Source organism: Antrostomus carolinensis, unplaced genomic scaffold (assembly GCF_000700745.2).
Source record: "Antrostomus carolinensis isolate BGI_N321 unplaced genomic scaffold, ASM70074v2 scaffold13239, whole genome shotgun sequence".
Taxonomy (NCBI): Eukaryota; Metazoa; Chordata; class Aves; order Caprimulgiformes; family Caprimulgidae; genus Antrostomus; species Antrostomus carolinensis.
Genome location: NW_010337967.1, coordinates 125,810 through 150,019, shown reverse-complemented (window position 1 = coordinate 150,019; position 24,210 = coordinate 125,810). Strand labels below are relative to the sequence as shown.

The 24,210-nt window shown below is 37.9% G+C and overlaps 1 protein-coding gene across 1 annotated transcript in view; it reads right to left on the bottom strand.

Moving 5' to 3' along the window:
* Positions 1–2,009: 2,009 nt before the first annotated feature.
* DISC1 (DISC1 scaffold protein) overlaps positions 2,010–24,210 on the bottom strand; it is a gene marked incomplete at both ends in the record, with an annotated part of 133,675 nt that continues 111,474 nt past the window's right edge. Inside the window, 3 exons of the mRNA XM_029086837.1 lie at positions 2,010–2,167; positions 12,129–12,173; positions 17,960–18,203. Of these exons, the coding sequence (XP_028942670.1) occupies positions 2,010–2,167; positions 12,129–12,173; positions 17,960–18,203 (447 nt within the window). The remainder of the gene's footprint in view (positions 2,168–12,128; positions 12,174–17,959; positions 18,204–24,210) is intronic.

Here is a 24,210-nt window from a genome sequence, read left to right as displayed (position 1 = left end):
ACCTACAGGTCTGTAGCACTGTAGTAGCTATTCTCATTAATTTTTGAAGTACAACACAGCGATTACATGTACCAGATGGCAACATTTTATGCACATTGATCTGGACTACCTCTGAAATAGCAACTGAATGTTAATGAAGGGTGGCTGAATTGCTGAACTGCTTCTCTGTATGTCCCTATGTTTTAAACATGGTTTCTTATTCTGTGGCTGATGGTCTTGCTAGAAGGAACAGGATATCACACAGTGTGCATTTCTGTATTTAAATAATGTGAGCTGAATTCCACTGATAGAGGAAATCACATCTATATCAGACAGCTGTGGCTTAGAATGAGACTAAACTCTTCTCAAATTTTCAGCGATTAGATTTTATTTTTAAACTGACTCTTGCAGTTTCAACAGCTACAAAAAATACGCACGCTCCACAGAAAATAGAAATACTACTGTTTTACAAACTCGTAGTGTATTTTCTTCAGGAATCAAACAAACCTGTCGTTCAGCCTTACGTGGTAAACTGTAACTATGATCAGACCTGACTGTTTGGTTTGAATATGAACTCCTGTCCACCGCAAAGAACACGTAACTCCAACCCTCAGTGTTCTTCTATTAGAGTCAATGAGAAAAGCTAATTGGAGAGCAAGTATAAATAAGGGAGGAAGGAAGTAGATGTTTAGCACACGCCCAAGATAAACATATCCATATAGAATGAATAGAAAAGAAATGCTCACGAACAGCATCAGGAAAACACAACTGCAACTGAGCACGCACACTGTAAATATAACTAAAATAATAGTGCAAACTGGCCTGTGGTCAATACAAGAAAATAATCTTTCTGTACATTGAAACACTTAGAAAAAAAAGATTTGAAGGAGTAACAAATTAGTGACTGGATTTCTCCCTTCCGATGCAACCTCCCCCAGCACCTTCTCCCCCACTCTACCTTAAAGTTTATCATACTGATACCTTTAAAGAAACCAAGTTTCCAGAATAGGAATTTTGCAATGAGCTGGCAATAGGTGCCCAATTACCTAAACTGCAGTTGTATATCCACACACTCTACTTATTATCCTTTCTCTAAACTCTCTTCTGCAGGACTGCCTGCTTCAGCTTAGGAGGAACTGAATCATTCCTAGCACTATCATCATCTCAACTCACCTCCAGGTTTCTGTAAGGGCTCCTCTGCTAATCTCTCCAACCTGCATTTATTCATCTTTCTTAATTTTCCTGTTGCCTGCCACCCCTTCTCCACTAAAACCTAACCAGCTAAGTACTCTCAAATTCCTCAGTCTCAATGGTTCTTATTCTCTTTCCCCTTTCTTAGGAGAACAAAATCTCTTTTGTTATAAGTTTGTCTGTGAAAGTTAGAAATGAAACAATATACTGTGCTTTTAAATTCTGAAAAATGTCCACAGTTGTAGGCCAAACAAATGCCTCATAAAGGTTAAGTAATCTTCAATCAGATACTGAAAGACAGATGAAGCACAGAAAGAGATAAGGGTGCTTTAAAAGACAACATCTCATCTGGTTACTTGCACCAGAGTGTTAGAGGGAGATTACATTGCATAGGATGCCATATGATGCATCTGCTGCCCATTTTCTTAAAAAGGAAAAAACCACAAACTACATGTGACAATATACACAGTCTGAGTCAATGATGCAGCATTTAATTTAGCTGAATCATGCTGGGAAATGCAGGTGGCATGGATACTTGTATCCATGCAGCTTTTGGTGCACTACATATTTACTTATATGAGCATTACAAACAAAAGGATTTTAACAGTAGAATAAAGGCTTTTCAGTGCCTAATCTCAATTTGCAAAGAATTAACTTCTGTTTAAATCAATTAAAGCTGGATCAGACCACAGTGAAAATGCACTGTAGGAAAACTTGCTACAACAAAAACACCTACTCATCAAGACAATCAATTCTCCCCTTCTTAATGTATTTAATCTACATTAAGAACTAGTACTCCACGTGAATCTAAAAGGCAAGTATTTCACATACACACTTACACAGATTGATACGTATCTCTGTGTATATCAAAAAGGATATGAATAACTCCTTCATCAACTCTGCAGACGGAAGTTTGCAGTTGATCTTCCAGATGCACCAATTTCTGACTTATTGCTTCACATTTTTCTCCCAGCTCTGCAGAAAATACGATGAACTCCTAAAGGAAGTTGAAATAGAAAAGAAAGCACGTTTGCTGCTGCCTGCACTTTTCTACATCAAATTTGCATAAAAATTAAGGGGAAAATAAAATATTAGTAAGGGGATTTAATACTTTGTAGTGCTAAGATATTGCCTGAAAGCAAATTCTCATTAGAGAGACAAAAAGTTGTTACTATATAATAATTTGGTGATTTATATGAAGTGGAACGAGCTTGTAGTCTCAGTCTATTTCCCAGCAGAAAAAAGTCATGATCTCACTTTCAGCAGAGGATTAAAGGGGTGTGAAGACTGAACTGCTCTCCTTCTTTCCCATTGTCTCATCACAGCAGGGGAGGGAAATCTCATGCTGACTACACCATTTAGGTTCCTAAATTTCAAGTTGTTCATGTAAATATGATTTACACTTTTAGGTCATTTAAATATTTCAAGAAGCATCACTTTTAGCATCTCTTCTAAACACAAAATGTACTTACTTTTTTGAGGAAAAATCTGGCTGGAATACTTAGGGACTTTGCTCAACTGATCAGATAAAATGCATCAAAGTCTTTGAGATTACAAGATGAAACTACACTTTTTTTTTACTGTTATCATGAAACAAGACAAAATTTTCAAAAATAGTGATTCTCTATTTAGAACTTATACAGACAAATGCTTTTTCTATTTTAAACCAGTTGCAAAGTCCTTCCCATAAGTTTGTTTGCTTTCAGGTATACTACACAAGGGTAATTTATATATTTCATATTTTGTATTGACTATTACTTTGAGAAATTACTCAAATAAGAAGCAAATCCAAGGGAAGGGGATCAACCAATTTGTACAGCACTGAGATAAGCCTCTCCTCTCTCTCCCAAGGCATCACAGTGCTGTCTACATTGAATGACGGGGGTTATCTGTAAGCAAAAGATTATGGTGCCAAGATGAAGTTCTGCTGGAGCCATGTTGAAAAAACTGGAGTCATTCATCAGCCAGAATCCAGACAACTGGATTTTCTTTAGACCTAAGTCTACACACTCATCTATATAGCCAGTTGCACATGTGGCCATATACAATCTTCAGATAGTTTTTCTCCTTTAGAAAAGTTCTTGGAGTCCTTTGCACTCATCTCTTGCTATAATAGCAGCCATCAGTGGTTTAAGAGAAACCAAGCCTTCAATCAAAGGCCTTCCAAAGAAATTCTGCTAATACTTGTTGGAATGCTGCCCATTGTGAAACAATTTGATTTTTGGTAAACACATTTACCAGACCTCAGTTCTATGCTATCCTTTGCGTCATGCAGTACACATGCAGAGTCAAGTGTCAGAAGAGCTCTGCTTGCTGGCACATCCTCTGCTACAGCACAGAGCTTTGACCTTTCTGCCTTCCTAGGTCTTCTGCCAGACATCACTCGCTATTCAGCAGATTGCATGGGTATGCAATCAGCTGCAGCTCAAACCCTGGACAACTGAGCTGCAGAGAACTTGTGCTGCAAACACCCGCAGCTTAGAGACAGAGAAGCACAATCTGAGAACCAGCTGCTTGAGTCGCCGGCTCTGTGCACAAGTCCCGAGCAGCCATCTTCAGAGTCATTATTGAACAGCAGAATCTACAGCAGCACTCCACAGAATCTATAAATGTAAAAATGACCCATTGTTTTTAAAATGAGAACAGGGGAGGAGAAGGTTCACGTTCTCCCTACAGCAACTAGGAACATCATTTTCTCAAGACCAGGGACAGAAGATGACGAACAAGTCTTCCATCCAGCTGCTAAATCATTATTCAGGACACCAGCAAGACTCCATATGCTGTTAGAGAATGGGATAACCCAGCAATTTATATCAATAGAAGGCTTTTAGGGAATCATTTGGTGACGTGCATGCAAGAACAGATGACAGTTTTCTGAAATAACTTAGGTCTTAGGCTAGAAGAGTCAGTAAACTGTAAAAACCTAGAGAAAGCTCCAACCTCTGAACACTTATTTTTCTCTAGCAGTTAATTACACATAAGAAAACTAGCTCTTCACATAACCATCATCTCTAAGGCAAGAAAAACAAGACAAAAAAACATTCAGTGCTATGCAACCATTAAATAGTTAATTTAGGAAGAACAGCTTTTAGTTAATGCACAAACTCTTAAGTATTGTTCTGACAGACAAAAGCCATAAGTGAAGTTTTCAAACTGGACTATTTCTAAAGACTCTGCACTTCGACAAAATGAATTAGTCCTGTACAGATCCTGAAGAACAGGTATCATAGTGACACACAAAAAGCAGATTCTTGCTCTTATAACATCAATATATTGAATACTTTAGTCTGCTCCAGTCACTGCTTTTATCAAGAACTGTTACTATATGAAATTTCTGGATCATATTCATGCTGTCAGGAAGGATGATACTTCTAGTCCTGATTCAAAACCGTCAATTACTACAGACAGCAAATTAAAAAAGTACACGTTACAGTAGACTCCTGAATACCTGTGCCATTAAATTTATTGAAATATAAAAAGCATTGTAAAGATATGCATTACAGTAGGGTATTCCTTTCTTTTTTAGGGTACTGTTGATGGCAGGAACATTTATCCAGATAACCGGTCACCCAGTTAGCATTATCATTAGCTGCTGTAAGAGAAGATCCATTTCATAGTATCATAGAATCGTTTTGGCTGGAAAAGACAACTTTAAGATCATTGAGTCCAACCGTAAACCTAACACTTCCCTCCACTTTAGAACTGCCCTCACGTTTCCTGTCTTCTATGTGCAAATAGAAGGAGTTCACTGGGCAGCTAATCTAAATGATAAGACACTGGCTGGATTTGTCTAGCCCTACTGAGAAGATCCACAGCGGAATATTTTTCCCTTTTACCATGTTAGTGAATGTACAGGGCAAAATGGGCCTTTTAGACCTACCCCCTCACTGAACTTCAGGTGGGTTGAAAGATGCTGGAGACAGCATTTAGATACTTGGTTGGCAAAACAGGCTCCAAGTTGCAAGTGTGGCCTAGCTCTAATGTACACAGATCCCAAAAACCCAAGATAAAATATAACTACAGCCTGAAATCCACAGTCACCGTGCAGCTGGATGACTACACTTCCTGGTGTATTGCTACATAATCTGATTTCATGTTTGTAGTTTTTTTTTCCCTTTTAAAATAAAACTTTACTGACAAGTAAAAAAAGGTCCCAGGAAGGACAGAATGAAGGAGCCAGCGAACAAGCCCCCAAGACCCTAGGACTTGAGGTGAATGCTTGTTCTGAAGCAAAGGCACCTCATGGTGCTTTACATCAGCACTGACCTGTATTTTGGGGTTCTAAGCTTTGTCTAGTAGCTTCCACCCCACTGCATTTCAAGGCAAGGACTTTATTGGTGCATTGGTCTCACACTAAACATGCTTAGGAACAAGAGACTATCATTTTTAATTCCCTGGCTTTAATTTCTTTGTCAACTGATTACTCAGATTCTCACTTAAAGTAAAATGTCCATTCCATCTCATGTGAAAAAAATATTCTGATTACATAACAAATTGTCTAAAAATGTAGCAATGTGGTGGTTTGGGTGGATTCACTCAAAAATCCTGTTTACTTTGGAAATTAAGATAAATGAACAATAAGTACTAGAAACACGTGCCCAACGCAGAATGGTTACAACAACATGGAAAGGTAGGGAAATCTGAGTAAATAAAAATTGAATCAAACTTATTTAGGTCTTTAAGCACTTGAAACCCATAACTGTATGGTTATGATTATGGTTGCAATGCAGTGTAACTCAAATATCTCTGTAGCGTAGAGGTTATATTCTATTAATCATAAACTCCTAAGAGGTATTTTGCAGCTTAATTCCTCTTTAATTCAATAGTGCACAGATAAACTATTTTTGCACGTACATGATACACATGCCTTTTTAGTTGAAATGAGAAGTTTTTCCATAGTTTAGACAAGCATCGTCTCTCAGGAGCTTACTTGCAGGCATCACATGAAAAATGCAGGAGGGTCATCATATAAATTATGATTTTTCCAGAACAAGTATATGTGGTCTTTCTTATTTTGGATTGGAAAGACGTGGTCATGCAGAGAACTCTACCTTTAGTTTAACATCTGGAAGAGTTACAAATGAAATGGAAAAAATGGAAAAAAAAACACCCCTGCTCTCAAAAATATAAAACATTAATTCTAAATATTCAACCAATCCCACAGCTTCTGCCCCCAGGCCCTCATTTGAAAAATGTTCAATAACCCAGAGAAATAGATAGGTAAGATTTCTCTCAGTACCTTTCATGCCTAGTAACATCACTGGTAACATTTTTATTTGACATTTGTCTATGCAGGCAGGGAAACTGCTGTGAGTGACAAACAAACTACTCAGAACAGCTCCTGGTTGGAAAGTGACACTTTACACTGACCAACAATACCTCTGAGAGGAGAGTGGAGTCTGCCTCCAGCTCAACATGTTAATAAACATGACTCATCCAAGCTTATAGGTTATGTCAATGCTACAAGCTACTGTAAGTCTTAAGACTTCTTTGGTTATTTTTGCAGTAACAGCACTTTAAGGAAGCAGTTAGGAGAGATTGCAGGAGTCAGAAAAGAGCTGAGATGCAATATTGCTTTATGGATTTTTCTGTGAACAGGGGATGTAGCTGGTTGGATTTTTTTTCCCCCCTCTAAATCCTTAAGCAAGTGAAAACAGCTCAGATGTGGGTGTGATTTGGTTTTTTTTAAGGTTAAATTCTTCTGCCTTCTCACGCAAAGTAGAAATTCTCATTCTCTCCCCGAGATGTGAGTGTCTAATGGAAGAAACAGGAAGAACAGACAGTGTTCCAGCTGATGCACAGCTGGAGCATCAGCATATTGAATTAAGAGCAGAGGGAATGGCTTCCACTTTTTCTGCATTTCATCTTACCCTTTTACAAATCATTTTAGTCACCTATAAGCAACAGCTCCTTGACAGCTTTGCTCAAGAAAAAATGTTTGATCAGCTTTTCCAGTGCAAACACCTTTCATGCTCTCTTGGATCTAATTCAGCAATTTTATATAGAAGAATCAGTATTGTAGTAGCTAGATTAATCTAACTCTATTAGGGATTAAAGGCTAATAGTCTTTTGTGGTTGTGCAGAGAAGCAGGATTCACAGATATATCCTTAAAATTAATTCTTCCTACAGAGAAACTTTGTAAAAAGGCATCGCCTTACTTCAAACTAGCAATATGATAACTCAAATGAGATAAAATCCTTAGAAGACCTTCTGCAGAACATCAAAGCCATATTTCTTTCACCTGTACTAAATCCTCTCCTATAATAGTTAAAATCATTCAAAACAATGTAAATGACAACTACAAGAAGTTGTCCTTGTAGACAGATACTTTACACTGTGGCACAAGGTTTAGAACAGTGACATTGTTGGCGGAAGTGCTGCACGCTTACCCTTATCCCTTGCAGAAGTTAATGGAAACTGTGAGCACTTGAAACTCCAGAAAGTCAGGCCAGGGCATCTCTCAAAATAATTTCTAGAAACAAAATATAACCGTCCATAAGTTTTTTCCTGTTTGAGCAGATGCTGCAGTCCCAGGCAGGCAGGCTAAGTGCACATGCCCTCAGATAATGAGCTACATGGCCACAAAGCATCCAAAGTGCAGGTGGAAGAAGCATTTGTCCCTGCTATGCATCCCAGATTTCCTGCCCTGTGTGCATTGTCCTGGGCAGGTGTCATAGAGGAGGGGGGCAAAGTGGCCACCGAGAACAGGCTTAATCTCTTACTCTGAAAATAACACGTGTTACTTCTGACCAACACCATCCTAGCATCATAGCAAGGCTGACCAGCAACCGGGGACCATCAAAGCCGACTCTGTGGCTTGCAGGGGGATCAAGCCCACTGTGTCTGCCTACACAGCTCTTAGCAGCTGACAGGGATTTTGTAGCTCTGGTTGCAGGGCTAAAATGCAGCGAGCAAGTTTTCCTAATGCAAACTTCCCTTGCTACAAACCAAGAAGGCTACATTTCATTTTACCCTTACCTAGCACACAATGATAACTAACCATTGTCTTCTTTATCATTATTTTTAATGTGATTGAAGACTTTGACTTTCAACCAGACCAGGATTTTTAAAGCTTTTCTTTCTATTCCTTTTCTTCAGTGTTTTCTTCTGTCTTCTACAGAGTGAGGTGCCCAGACCAGTGCTGTAGTCCTCTGGAGGCTTCGACATTCTCAGCTAAGCACAGTAATTATTTCTGTCTTACAACTGACATTCCCATTAATGAGGCTGCAAATGGCATTTGCCCTTTCTTGAACAGGATGAAGGTAATGAGTCCCTCTCTATCTGTAGTCCACTATAACCCTAGATTCTGCTTCTGCAGTATTGTCATCTTAGCTGCTATTTACCATCTATATACATAAATCCAACTCTTTTTTCTTCCTCAAACGTAATTTGCACCTGTCTTTTAACATATCCCATCTTATTGATTTCAGGCTATTCTTTCAATCTGTCAAGAGCATTTGGAATTCTAATCCTAATTGAAATTATGTTGACCGAAACATAAACTCCTGGTCTACCTCCTTTTTAAAGGCAAATACCAAGTCTGCCTTTTACTGATCCCCTGGGACTTCAAGCTTCCTCTGGGAGTTTTCAAAGAAGCTTGTTAATGGTTTGGAGATTGTTTTTGTTGGCTCCTATGCACTCAGAAGAAATTTCATCTGTCTAGCCTCACTTGAGTACATCTCACTTGCCTTAGGACCCTTTACTGTGTTCATCTCTTGCTACCTCATAGTGAATACTAAGAGCACCACATATATGGATACAATTTATCATTTTTAGAAAGACCAAAAGCAAAGAAAATAAGGGAGGGAAAAAAAATCTGCCCTCATTTAATTATTTTAAGTCACCTTTATTATTAGACACATATGCTTTCTTTCACCTGCTCCTTACATACAGCTTATCCCTGAACTCCCTTGCCACTTTGCAAGTCTTTTTGCTTACAGTAGCTTAGTGCGTTCAGTGGTCTTGCTGGTTCACTTGTACGCTGTGCAGTATCCTTTCAGACTCATCCTTGGGGACGTTTTTGTCCTTTCCTTTTCAAAATTCTTTTGGGCCACTGACAAGTTGCTGACGTAGATATGTAGCCTGTTACCATGTTTGCTCTTTTCTGCACCAAAAGAAGATGGTGTTGTACTATAAACATGATGACTTCTAGAGGGTACGAAAGATCATCTTCTGATTCCTCCTCCTACAGACCTGGTCCCAAAGAAATTCACCTGTTTCTTCCCTGGTTTTGCTTAGGTGAGTTTTTCTTTCATGGAGGTGGTTATCTGCCTTAACTCAGAAGAGGGATCAAGGTTGTTTCCCAATTACTTTTGCTCTTACCGACTTCCACTCACAGACTGCTAGCTTATGCCATCAGCCTGTTCATGTATATTTAGGAGACTGCAGCACTACAATATGCTCCTCAGTTTCTCATATGCAACAGTTTAGGCATAAAGCTTTCCAGACAGCTGCTTTGCAACTGTGACCTCTGTCTTCCCCACCATCACACGCTTTTCCCACATTCCCTTTGCTTGCACTGATCCTCTTCCCTCCTCCGCAGGGATACAACCACACATGGGAGTGTTATATGACTTATCAAAACTACAGCCTGATGTTGGCAATGCTTCCCCTCATCTAACCTCCATTACAACTATGGAGGGGCATCCTTGGAAAAGCATCTACACAGGAATAGAGCTTTCCACTGCTTCCAGCACCCTGCTGTGGTCTGGGTGACAGCAGTCTTCCCATTCTCATCTGTAGCAGACTGAAGATCTGCCCCAAGTGCAGGTTTCCTAAAATCAGTGCAGACTACTGTACTGGCTCACTTAATAAATATGGGATGATTCCAGTTCCTGCTGTGGGAGGAAGAGGCTATTTACTGACTTACCAATAGAAATTCACAGTGGGCCAGGACTTGGAAAAGAAACAAAAGCACCAAACTGTTTTCCAGTGTCCACACCCTGCTGTGCTAGGAGTCAGCATAGCTGGGTATCATTTATAGGTAGTTCCTGCTGTTGTTCATTCCAATCTCTGCTCCTGGGTCACTAAGATGCAACTATCTGGAATGACTAACAGGGTGCTCTCCTGCAGGCAGCAGAGAGACTGACAAAAGTGGATTAGGGGACCAGAGTGTCAAAGGAACATTTAGGCAAAGCCCTGACGTGGTACAGGGTGCTGACAGTTTCACAGAGCTTTTATAGAGCTGTCTACAAGTCAACATCAATCCAGCTGTGGCAGTGTGGTAGGGCCTGGCTTTCTAGCAAATTTCTATTTCCTTTAATTTGCATCATAGCTCTCTATTCTCTTTATGCATTTTTTTTTCCCCTCAAAATTTCAAAAGGGCAAAGTTCCTCTGCTTGTGAGGACTTTAACATATTAAGCTCTTAGTGAATACTTCTACAGTGACAGCATCTATGCCTGTGAGCTCTGGTGCATTTGAAAACCAAGCACACACTTCACACTCACATGCTTTGGGCACATCTGTGAACAACTTCTTCAGTCAAGGGCTGGGTTGTACTACAGCTTTCATTGCAGGTCATTGCTGGACACAAGCATGCATTTGTACTCTCATTTGCTTTGGTCCACACCATACACAATTTTTAGTTTCCAGCAAATATTCTGCTGTCTTGGCAGCTGTCACTACCAACGTGCCCTCAGCATTTTGCTACCTTTATCCCATGGGTCTACCTGCCCCTATTTCATGTCATCTGTGGACACAAGCACCTGTACAGTTTTGGTTTAATCCATAGCGAAGTTCACTGATAAGAAAAGGTATTTGCATTTTCTGCAAAGTTCACCTTCACTCTCAAGGCTTTCTGTTTTTATTTATGCTGAATTCACACACAGACAAGCAGTCCTTCCTAGGCATGTTCTCATGTCACAGTCTCCTTGTACACAAGGTCAACAATCTGAGTTCGGTCTTGCAGTCAGATTATCTTTCCTAGAGTATTCCATCTGCTCCACAGTCTTTGAATTCATTGGTGGGAATCCAAAGAAATGCCTCACCTGAATAGTTATCCTAAACTGCATTTAAAAAAAAAAAAAAAAAAAATACTTGCTTGGCTGAGCACTTGTCACTTCTCCTTGACAGGTGGCATGTATGATATTATGGAAGGTGAACTGAGGGTTATTTACCCGTGTAATTAATTTGCTGGCTGGACACAATACTTGGATACTAAATTTCCTTAGTATTTAAGTTGCAACCCAAGGCATATCAATATAAAAGCGGAGCAGACTGAATCAGTATAGGTCTTAGAACCAGTATAAGTCTCTTTACATATATATTACCTAAACTCTTAGTTTGTATGTAGACAGATTTTTCTGTGTAACCAGATTTTTCTCATCACTTGCTCTCACAGGAAATGCATCTCATGTTACTCAATTATCCTAGACTTTCTTAAATATATAGACTAGGATCCAATATCTTTTTATTTATGAAAATAGTGTAAAATGACAAACATCCAGTATTTTTATTTAGATTAAATTCCTATTACCCTGTAATACTGCTGCAGTATGCTTTTATACTTCAAAAGTAAATTCAAAGGTATTTTTAGTGTTATACAAGGAAAAAAAGTGAAGTATCATGGTTTTGTTCCATTCCAAGGAAAAAAAGTGAAGTATCATGGTTTTGTTCCATTCCTAAGCATCATTACAGTGCTCCAGTGGGGTTGGCTAAATATTATCGGTCCTACTTTCCCCCAACATATTCATCCTGTTGTTGGTACATATTAAAAGCACTAGCAGAGAATTTAACTGTAAACTCACTGAATATACAGCAATTTTGCCAGATATCTTCAATGGAAAAAAAAAAATGGGCTCACTCTAGTTGTACCTGTGTTGCTTTTCTAAGTGCTCGTACACTCTCTAGCAATTTTTACCCAAAGGTAATACTATAAAAACAAGTGTCATTAATTCTAATTGAGACTCAGAAAGTCTGCACAATATCAAGATTTTATACTGCCTAGAAAAAACTTACCTCAGATAAATGACCCTCTGCTCCAAATGAAATGTCTTCCATAACCTGTTAGAGATAAGTTATTAAGGATACCATGCTATATAAACAGTAAGATTTCAATGGAACGTATAAAAACCATAAAGCACGTTAGAAGTTATATAAGCTGGACAATTACATCATTTTGCTTCACATGTGTGAAACATTTCAACTGCTTTTATAATGGAGTAGTGGCAACCATCCAATATTTAAAGCTAAATTTAAATACATTTTATTAAAGTCTGCCTTTGGCCTCTCAGTTAAAATCCACAAGGAATACTGCCTCTAAAACTGAAGGACTAACTAGAGATTGAAACAAACTTTTCTATCAAGCTCTTACGGATCTACACACCATTCAAGAGTCTACAGAAATTTTTCTGTCACAAATTCTGTAAGTGATTTTGGGCAGGAGAAACAAGAGACTCCATTGATGTTTTGTATTGGTAACACGTGCTAACTATAGTTAGTTCCTCTTTCAAAATTTGCTTCATCTGTAAAGTCCGTTGAATTAACCAACATTTCATTGATTGGCTGAGGGGCAAAGAAATTTGATGTTAACGTTATTGTTACATAATTAATACTTATCACACGTAACTATTTATAGTCTTTAAATAAACTGAGATAGGGATATTGCTTTGGTAGGCTAATACTTAGTATCATAGGTATGTATATACCTACACACATATATATAAAATAAAGTGCAAAATCATTACTCTGCCAGAAGATCATTATTATTACTGGGTACTATTTTCAGTAACCTAACCAAAAATAAGTTTCTTTGATTTCTTTTACCTGTAATATTAATTGTCTGATTATATTTTTACTGCAAAATACACACAAGCATCAAGCTTACTGAGACACTACAGTCTCTAATTAAAGGGTTAGCATTTTTCCAGTAGATACTATGCAACAGTACCACACACAGCTAAGGGGCATCGTACTGCACATCACTGCATGTGACTGTACAATGATGATCTGACCATACAAGCCAGCTGCCTGTTGCTACAGAAATCCTTTCCAGCTTGGATCAATACAAAAAACACTCAAACACTGACTTTCACTGATGCTTAAAGCTGACATTTAAAACAAAGATTAAATTTAAAGTTTCAAAATTATTTTTGAAGCTCTTCAAATACAACATTTAATTAAAACTCAAATGAATGCACAGTTTATTTAGCTTTCTAAAGGCTTTATGCTTTACACATTGCACATTTGCCTCCTGGACCACAGGCTATCTCAGTGCACAGTAATGAGTTACAGCGTGCTGACAGAGGCTTTCTTGGTGCTTGCTATCACTAAATTCTGAAAAATGTTGTGTCATATCCTGTGATTATTTCTTTTTAATGATGGACACCGATTAAACATTAATTTTTCATGATTGTCCACTTAGTATCACTTAGTACATTCAGTATCTTAAAAAAAGAGAATCACATGAAGGCTTTGCAATTATAGAACATCTTCCCAACACCACAGTGCTCTACAAAAGATCCCAAAACATCGTCCCAGGTGCCAAAACGGAAGTATGCAGAGGTGAGGAAAAGACAGCAGCTCTTATTCTTACTCTTGCTCTCTGTTTCTTTTATGGTGGAAAAGTGAGAAATGATCTACAAAGAATTCTCTGATGGGATAATGACCAAAAATGCTGATTTACAGAAGTAACACTACTGAGTTTTGGTTTTTACCTTGTAACTTCAATCACCTCAATTTTCTTGAAATCTAGTGGATGTTTCTTTCCTTCACAGTAATTAAGAGGAAGCACTGCACAGCATGCCAGATAGCAGAAGAGAAGAGAGAAGGATAGGTCAGGAACTCAAGCCTGCAGGTGCACACATACTCATGTTCATCAAGATACTTAGTGTTAAGGAGGTCCCAGTACACACACATCTCTCTGTTTATTAGCTATCATTGGTGTTTCTGGTGTTATAAAAAGATTATGCTTACACATACATTATCAACAAGCAAAAAATAAAGCAAGATATCATAAGGAATGGAACAAGCAGGCGTTAATGTCTGAAGAGAAATGAAATGTTACTGTATCTTTTAGAAATCACTCAGATATGTATCTAACTATGTAATAATGATCATAGCTACTTCTACCTCACACACATGTCAATATAATTTGCAGTCAGTTTAAAAGTATAGAACACTTTGGGGATGAAAGCTAGAACCCATCTTTAATTCCTTGGAGACTTGGGAGAAAATCAAGCCCAATTAGTCATGAAAAGACAAACTATAATTGCAATGATGGGGCACCTTAATTTCATCAAGATAGCTACCAGCTGGAGAGTACATAATTATATGAAAATTCAGGAATCTAGGTAAAATACATTAGACAACAAGCTGACTTTCACATGACTGATGCTAGCAATATTGTCTATAACTTTGCTTCAGCATTTTTAAAAAATACTATAATCTAATGAGTTACCTGTAATTGAAAGGACTACATCTTAATATTTAAGTAGCTCAGAGTGTCCCACAGGATGATTTTTGCTGGCCTCACTTTATTTAGTTTTGATCAAAAAATTAGTAATGATGTTTCAACAACCTAAGCTGCCAAAGCATATCATTGTCTTTCCTGGTTAGCAGTCAGTGTTACAAAGGAAACCTGAATTACCAGATTATTTTGGGATGCCACAGTCTACGACATAAGCAAACTAGGAAAAAAAACCAAACAACTTTACTATCTTAGAAAACACAGTTATGAATACTATAAAATAACTGTTGACAGTTAATAAACCTGTGCTCACATATGACAGTAAAATATCTGAAATTTCACGGAATTTATATCTGACATATTTTATGCCAGAAGATGTCATATTTTATGAACTAGTGAGGATATTTAATTAAAAATGAAAAAAGGCCCCTCTGCAAAGCAGTACCAAGGATCTAAGTGAAGGGTTCTTTCCATTTTTCTATCTTGCTTTTCTTATTGTTATGTTTCTTATTGTTATGTTTCTTATTTGTTCCTTTGTTTCCTGATGAAACCTATACAGTAAGATACAGTTATATGCAAGAAAACTGTATTTATAGTATACATCAACAAAACCAATATCTACTCCACAGTAACACTTAGCCAGGTACGACATGATAAATAACTGGAGAGCTTCGTTTATAGCATTCCACCGTAAAGTAAATCAATCATCTTGGAATGAAATGTACCTTCCAAGGCATATATGCACATATGCTATTATCACCCTTTGCTACACTATTTGAAGCAAGTAATTCAGTAACCCCTAAATACAAAGAACACCACTCTTTCCTTCTGCTTCAGTGACCAACAGCGCTCTCTGGCAACTCCCCAATGGGGAACAGAGGTGATACAGTTGAAGAGAATAGTCATTCTAGGAACATGGCAACCACATCAAGATACTCCTCTCAAAGGGACACCACAGCCTTGCTAAATAATATTAAACCAAGTATTTTAACAAATACATGCATTTCTATTAGGTATCCCCACTTGCTGATAAATGGCTATAAAAAGGTTCACTATTAATGGACAACAGTAAGTTTTGCCATGAAAGTCATATGAATGACTAAATTTAGAGTCTAAAACCCACACTACTTTTTTTTTCTTTTGCTACAAACATTATTTTTAAATAAAAAAATACAATACTATATAACAGAGCACTTAAATGCTACAGAAGTGGTTTGGCTTTCAACTAAGTTCAATTAAGTCTATTTACAAACCAAGGCATATTCTCTCTTGCATTTCAACATGTTCAAAACTGGAAGTTAGCACAATTTGTGAGAAATGGGTCAGGTTTTTGTTTGTTTTTATATTCTGCCTTGTGATGAACTATTAGGAGATGTTAGGGAATGTTATGCTATAGCTCTGCTCTAAAAGTTTAGATACTGTTTGTCACTCTTACTGAGATCCTACCAGCTTTACTACCTAAAGCATACCTGTGTGAGTAGAACTTCTAGACTCTACAACAAAGACAAAAACCCCAGCTCTTTGAAGTATAAAAGCAAACAGACCAACCCTAATTCCAGAATCAGAATACAGTCTATATGTTGGGGTTTTTTATGGTTGCAATGGGTTGCAGCTAACACTGATACATAACTTTGCCTCAATGGTCAAAGCTGCAGGCAGCACTGAAGCAGAGGAAGGCTAGTTGAGGAAGCCATGATAAAGCATAGCTGTGTCGCTCAACTCTTTCTAAAAAGCTGGAAAATGAATGAACGTTCTTACACTAACAAAACTGCTTCTTTCTTTCTTTCAATTTTGTCAGTCCTAGGAGTGCTATGGGAATAGATGCAGGAATACCTCCACAGGTCCTTCGCTGATGGGTATTTTCACATTTATATTTACACATCAGCTTCTGAATGGATTTTGGCACGTTCTCAAAATGGAGTTTATTCAGGATACCAGGATAGGCCAGATCCCAGGCAAAGGCATTCATACCACAAAGTTTAAGCACCTAGATGAAGAGCTGAAGTTAGGGGGATAACCTCCCTAAGTTCCCTCTATGGTTGATAGAGACAGCGAATAAATTATCAAAAAGCAAGTTCAAAAGGAGGAGCTTAATGCAAGCACTGGAAATACGTTCTCCTCTTCCATTAAATATATGGGGAACCTGTCCCTCTTAAGTCTTGCACCTCTTTTCAGAACCAGAAGTCACCTCACTTCAGCTGTGTAGATGTCATTTTAGGATAGCAACGCTGATTTCCAGGGAAATTATCTGGACTTTCAGGGGTGAAATAGGTGATCATCCACAGCACAAATCTCAAGAGTGCTACAGAAACAGTCACAAAACCCCAAACCCTCCGGAGCTTCTCAGCTGCACTTCCGAAAGGGGAGCACAGCTTCCCATAACCAACAGAACAGAACAAAACAAAACAAACAAACAAAAAAATTCAAAGCCACAGCTGACTATTTCCCATTTCCAATAAAAATGCTCTTTATATGGAGTCAGTTCATAAACCATAGGAACCCTAAGAAAAACTCTAGGAAAAAACTGCAAGTACTATTGAAGCCCAATTTAAAAACAGAATTTTACTAACAAGAATTACAGGAAGGTAAGGGCCTGCTTTCCACTAAGTCTCAGCCAGTATAAATGCAAAATTAGGCATCAGCTTTCAATGTAACACACAGTTCAATGGGTCTTAATATCAGGTGCAATTAAGCACACCTTTAATTTTTGTCAACTAAATTCCAAGGTAATAAAACTGACAGCTCCTGTTGGAAGGTCCTTTTGTCACAGTGATGCTGTTGGGTGATGAAGCTTTTTAACAGCTTGTTTCCCTTGGCTGTGCAGTTAAAAGATTATTAGGTGGCTGTACATTTTTCAAGCAAGGATGGCAACTTGAAAACTTAAAAGACATTTCTCAAATCTTTTAATTTTTTTTTTTTCTCTCCTGCTTTTAATATTTGTTGGAGGCTGGAAACTTACCAGCATCTAAGCTAGGAAGCCTTTGACCATTTCACTAAGTAAGGAAAACTTAATCTCTCCCCAATTCAGCTAACAAGTCAGTAGAACTAACTCAGAGTGAAACTCAACTCATCAGTGAGATGAGGAACAGTTGATAATTTGTGTTAAATACTTAATAGTTTCTCCTTTAAATTCTGATGTACATTCTGTATTTATTGCCTGAATAATTTCCACATTTTAAAAAGACTGATGGTGAAAGGAAAAAGGGTTGAAGGTCTCCTAAGAAGCTAGTAAGCTATTTTATTCATGTCCCAGATTTGAGGCCAGATGTTAAGTTCATACTTAACCTGCCCTGCTGACCCATCACCCAGAGATTCAATCCCTCCTCTCAAAAAGAAAACCAGCAGTATCACTTGAAATGCAGATATAGAATGTTTCAGATACCTCTTTTAGCTCGTTGTGTTTGGGGCAGGGAACATTGCCCCACTCTATGCCCTTTGGAAAGTGACCTTCTTTTCTTTTTTCGGAATCAGATGGGCCATCAGCAGACATTTCCATCTCATCCATTTGGTTCTCTTCTTCCTCAAAAACACAGCAACTGGTTTCTTTCAGTTGAAACGTTCGGATCAACAGCTGACAGGCCTCCAAGTCAGCTTCCCACACTCTTTGGAGCAGCTGGCTTCCACAACTGAAATAAAAGCCAGAAGAAAATAAAACTGCAGTTCAGGGAGAATAGTTGCTATTTTAAGTAACTTTTGGGGTGACTGCTTATTATTAGATAGGAAAATAAAAACAATAAAAACCAACAGCAGCTCAAATACTTCCAGAGAGATAACACAAGCTATTTCAAACTGAAAGGCAGTAAAATTATGGCCCTATTATAAAGCCAATACCATTAAAAAACCCCTTTGTGCTAAGATTTGGCTTCCAATTGTATGGCGCACACTGGCTTCAAGTGACCTTCTCCTGATGGGATGCAAGTCCAGGGGTTTTGCAATCACAGCCAGAGCTTCCTTCATGTTATCAGGCCTGTCATCCTAAAAGCAGTCATGTGGTTCTCCTGAATTTGATGTTGAAGATCATGCATGAACAATCACACTATTTACTGCATTAAATCTGCTCTAATTTTTGGAAAACAGGTACACTAAATTTCTTGTTAGACTGAAATGTGCTTGCTTCGATTCTGGTGAATCAGATTAAACTATAATACTCCTCCTTTCCTTTAGTCTTATACTTCTGAGTGTTGACCTTAACACTCATTAACGTGCTTTGTTTGTTTTTTTCTTTGTTATCACACCAAAGAAAAAACAAAAGCATTAGGAATTTCAAAATACCAAACTTCTTTATACTTTTAATCCATTGATCACCTCTCAGAGATGTACATGTACATTACAAATGCTGCTCCCGAGATCGGTTCAATACATATTTTCAGCTGAAGTAAATGGGAATTCTAACCACAGATAGTTTTTCGGAACAAGACACTGAATACTAACATCACACTCGTCATAAGAGATGTGGTCCTATCTCCATTTAATACATGTTGTCTCTAAGGGACCAAAAGATTAGGTTGCCTGCTAAAACACAGTACATCAGTGGCAGAGCCTGCAATGGGGCTCAGAAGCACTGATTCCCATGGCAATACGCGCTTCCAGACAGATTTGAATACTAATATCTAATAACTGCAATATTTTTTTCACAGTGCTTTTCAAATTATATCATTTGCTATATAATTGTAAGCAATTATAAGTGACTAAAAGAAGGAAAATAACTATTTGATTTTAACTTTTCTGACTAAATTTAATACCAGCTTATCTTTTATTCTAAATGAAGGATAAAGGAGCTGTGCTGCTCACAATGAATTCATTAATCTAACAAAGGTACGTTTTTAACTCTACAAACTCTCCAAGATGCCGAGCTGTAAAATTCACACAACAAGATTTTGAGACTGAGAGTAAAATGAATCTCCAGAAGCTGAGCTATTTGATCCATGCTTAGAGTCAGTATATATGTTTATATTGAAGGCAGAACACAGCATGAGGTCCACAAATTGGCCTCCCTCAAAGGAGTTCAGAGTATCACTAATTAAAAGGGAAAAAATCTTCACTGGATTACACTTCTCTGTTCCATTTTCATAGCATTTCACTTTCCAAGCCAGAAAAATAAAATAATCCCCACTGTTTCTCTACTTGTCAGTCACATCATTACGGTCACACAGTCAAAATATTTCCCTGCAGATATACATAAGCCCATTTACTTGCTTTTTGAAAAAGTTTGTTTGCAGCCATATATGGCTTCTTACTAAAGGCTCAGAAAATACACTAGAGACCTAAATCATAATTTCCAGTGGATAGCTTGTTTTGGCTTTTCAATTTAATGAAGAGCTCTATTGACAAAACTAGGGCAGAGATAGTGATGTATGTAATATTCACAGTGGAGAAGATGAATAGCATTTATATAAAAGTACAGCATAACGATGCGTGGGCTGCTGTTATTTGGCCATGACTCAGCTCATTGGTCAACTTGCTTTTGATTGTGTCTAAGTTTTACACCTCTAGTAATCAGCAATTACTGAACATACTGTTAATAGGACATCTTTGTTTTATCATTGTATCTTGAACTACGATACTAAGATGTCATGCTGAACTTTTCAACTGAATGAAGTGAATGCACATATACTTGGATATTCTGAACATATCTAAGCCCAAGGACTCTGCATCTTTTAGTCTGTAATTTGAAATTCAGTGCCTAGAAGCATTTTTCAAACACAGTTTTTGAATGAAAATTACTTGAAAGCCGCAAACACAGAAACACATACTAAATAATTCTTAAAAATTATGTTGTCTCCAGCATGCAAAAATCTTTAGCTTTTACATTAAGATAAAAAGCTCAACTGAATTTCAGAGTTTGCTTTATTCATGTTCAATCCACACTAAAAGTGCGTTTGCAGTCTCTATGAAGCCGAAAGTATGTGTATGCCTATACTGAACACAGTGAGTTTTTTCAGGTATGCAACTTCTCAAAATGATGGATCGAGAATGGATCAGATTTTATATTATTCCTATACTTATAAATATTTTATGATGTATCAACCTCTAGGTGGTATACGTCTGTCAGTACATTACTGTCGAAGTGGCTTATGTGGCAAGTTCAACAGAGGTGCCAGGAACAATTTCCTGGAATTCACAACAAATCACAATCCATCAACCATTCATATAGACCCAGCAACAACAAAGCATACCTTAATTACCTACAGATTGTGAACTGCCAGAGTGCTCAAGAGTCCAAATTGTACAAACACCAAGCAGATTACAATCATACCTCTTTCCTCAGAAAGACTTCTAAGTTTAAAACAAGCAACAAAAGCTAGGATACAGACGAAGATGTTCACAGAAACAGTGAGACAACAGTAGACCGAACATGGCATGTCAATTACAGTACAACAGTTTAATTAGTTACATTAGTAACTAATTAGTCTAATTACTGTCAAGCACACTGAGGCATCACAGTGGGCATTTTAAGGACTTCAGGAGGCCAGTGAAACAGGTCAGTGTGTATCTAAAATCTCCATCCCTCCATAAAGGAATCATGTAAGAAAGGCAAAAGATGCCAATATAAAAATATAATGGGCAAATGATTGATACCAGTGTGGTTTAATGTCTGTAGATGGAAGTCAGTCTTTGATATAAAAAAAAAAAAACACTGAGCAGGTGGTGAAAGATTATGAACAGCCTTGACACTGAAGGCTACTAGTTATGTTTTATGTGACAGGACAGAAGGAACCAATGAAGAAAAGCAAATTAAGTTAATTTATTAGAAACACAGAATTTTTAAAAGAGAGAGAGAGAGAGAAAGAACAGTCATCGCAGTGGCAACAGCACTTTGAATGGATGAGAGTAGGGCAAGATTGCTTTTGTCAAGTCACGGCCAGGGAAACGGATGTTGAAGTAAGTGAGATGCAGGACTCAACCTGAGTAATTTTTTAGCTGGATGGATAGCTAGGACAGCTCTTATCTCAAGGATACTATGCAGAAAGAATCTACAAGAGCAGGCCTAAGTTCACTTGAAGAATGGCTGAAACATCCAGAGCAACACAAAAGCACATAGCTGGGAGAATTCTGGATTAGGTCAAGTTGATGATGATGAAAGAGCTGTCAGAGAAACAGAGCTGTTTAAGGACAGGAGGAAATGAATGTAGAACAGAGAGGTTTATCCTTGAGTTCTCTTCACAAAGTGTCAATTGAAATTGTAATTGTAGATGCCTTTACCGAGTCTCAAGTAGTTTTCTAGGAAACAACACTGGAGACCAGAGGGTACAAGGAAACTACAGGATATCTGCAATCTACATGTAACATTGGGTGAAATTAATGTTGAGAGTCATATCCAGCAAGGATTCTCTCTCTCTGTTCCTTGAAGTCCAAAGAACATTGCTCCTCTGTTTTTTCACAAGATTCCCAGAGATATCAATGGGGGCTCTCCATGTGGCTCTCAACACAACATTATTCCAAAGCTATTTATAGTGCTAACTGGAACTACAAGAACACAACTTTCCTATTGAGGGCTCTGCATACATACAAAAGGCACATTCAGTTCCTGAACATTATAGCCTAAATGAAAACATGCCCATGTGAAAATAGACAAAAGAGTTTATATTAAACCCTATTTAAAAAAACAAAACAAAGTCCCCCAAAATGTCCTCAAAAGCAAACTACAATCAACATGGGGAGATGTCACTACTTGTAAATCTCATCATCGCCAGTTTTTAGGAATGTCCCTTGGTAAATGAATTGCTAAAAATGGTTTATAACACCCTGAGGTCAACACTGTGTGTTGACAAAAGCTGTTGCTTATTTTAAGGGAAATCCCTGTAAGAAGCCACAGCTGGAAAGCCAAGAGAGTGAGACTAAAGCTAAAAGGCTGCAGAGTAAGACATCTATTTAGAAACTGCATAAACAAAAGCTAATTTATGAAGGGAGATTAACCATCACTAAGAAATACTCTAGACAACCTCCTTCTAATAGGTGAGCCACACTAAGATGCAGGTTCAGGAAAGCATGTACTTACCTTTTCCCAGTACCTAGCACACATGTTAACATTGCATTCACTGACCATAAAGGCAGTTTTCTCTGACAAGAAAACAAACAAAATGCAACAAAAATAGTCTGGCAGAAACAATGGGGATTTTCATTACAACAATTAAAATGATTGGAAAGTTTTGAGGTTTGCAGAAAATAGCATTGCAAATCAAAAGTCTTTGCTCTATATCCCCATTCTTTGTTGATCTATTGTACAAACTAGGGAAAGTTTCTCTGTATTTTGGTCACTCACTTCTATTTATATTTTGCACCACAGGGTAGGAACTAGCTCTTCTTACTCTACATTTAGTTATGTCTGTTGCCTTTTCTTAAGGCAACAGCCATGTAGTGAACAAAGGAAGCAAGTAAAAGTATGGAGTAATAATACAGAGAGGAAGGAAGGCAACCATGCAGCTTTACTGTCAGCAGAAATCCACCCCTATGATTTGGTTTTTCATATTAATTCACAGTCATACATTAAGAGCATTTCTTATATTTAACATATATTTATTACTTCAGAAATATGTTTTGCTTCTCTCCCTCATAAAGAAAGGTTTCCAGCCTGATCAGTTTTTGATCTTTAACCTTAGTTGTTATATTTTAAGATACCTACAACAGATATGTTGATCAAACCAAGGACTACAATGTTCCTATCAGTGGGTCATGTGAGGCTCTAAGGGGAGGGAGGCACATAACCATGTTTCCCCTGTCTGGCTGCTGCGCAACGGCAGACTGATAAGGGAGAAGGTACTAAGGCCCATCAGATCACACCTCTCAGCTGATGAACATAAAAGAAAGAAGAAAGTGCAGGAAAAAGGATAAAGAATACCTGGATTACATCTGAACAGCATTTTTTCTTTTTCCCTTGGCCTGCACACTATAAAGTCACCTTTTCTAAACATCTGAAATCAAAACCCTTTTTTTCTTCTTTCAAGTCTTCCCAGTCCTATAAACCCTTTCATACAATGTCATTTCACATTTCAATTCCTTGCAGTGTCTCTCTTCTCTCCAGTCTCCTCAGGAGCTGAAAATCTCATCAATTGACATCATATTGTTCCAATCATGTGGTTGTCCCCCAGTGTGGGAGACATTCTTCCTAATCCCTTATTTCAAAGGTCACTAACAACACTTGTTTCCTGTTCAGCACTATTCTCCATGTAAAAACAAGACTCCCTCCCAGAAGGTCAGGAGACTCCACAGTCCCCTGTCAGATAACAACCTGCTCTAACACCTACCTTGGAGACTAGCTAGAACTCCTAGGCAAAGTCTGAAGCTTGCAGTACTTTTCTCTGGCACAGGCAATTTGCTTCTCTGACCTTGCCTTCTCCCTTATAAAACATACGATAATATCTAGAAAACAACAAGTAGCTGATGCTCTTTAAATGGGATGTTTGACCCACTGGTGAATACCCTGGACCAGAACCACAAGAGAACAGGAAAGCAATCCTCACAGTCCCCATCTAAATTCTAGACTCCTATATCTTCAGCACCTAAAAATTTTGCCCTGTGCTGACTTTTCTAGTATCTAAACCTTACCACAGAATCACAGAATGTTATGAGCCACAGACAAGTCTTCTGCACAACAGTCCTATCCAAAAGACATCTAGCACCCTCAGACAGGAC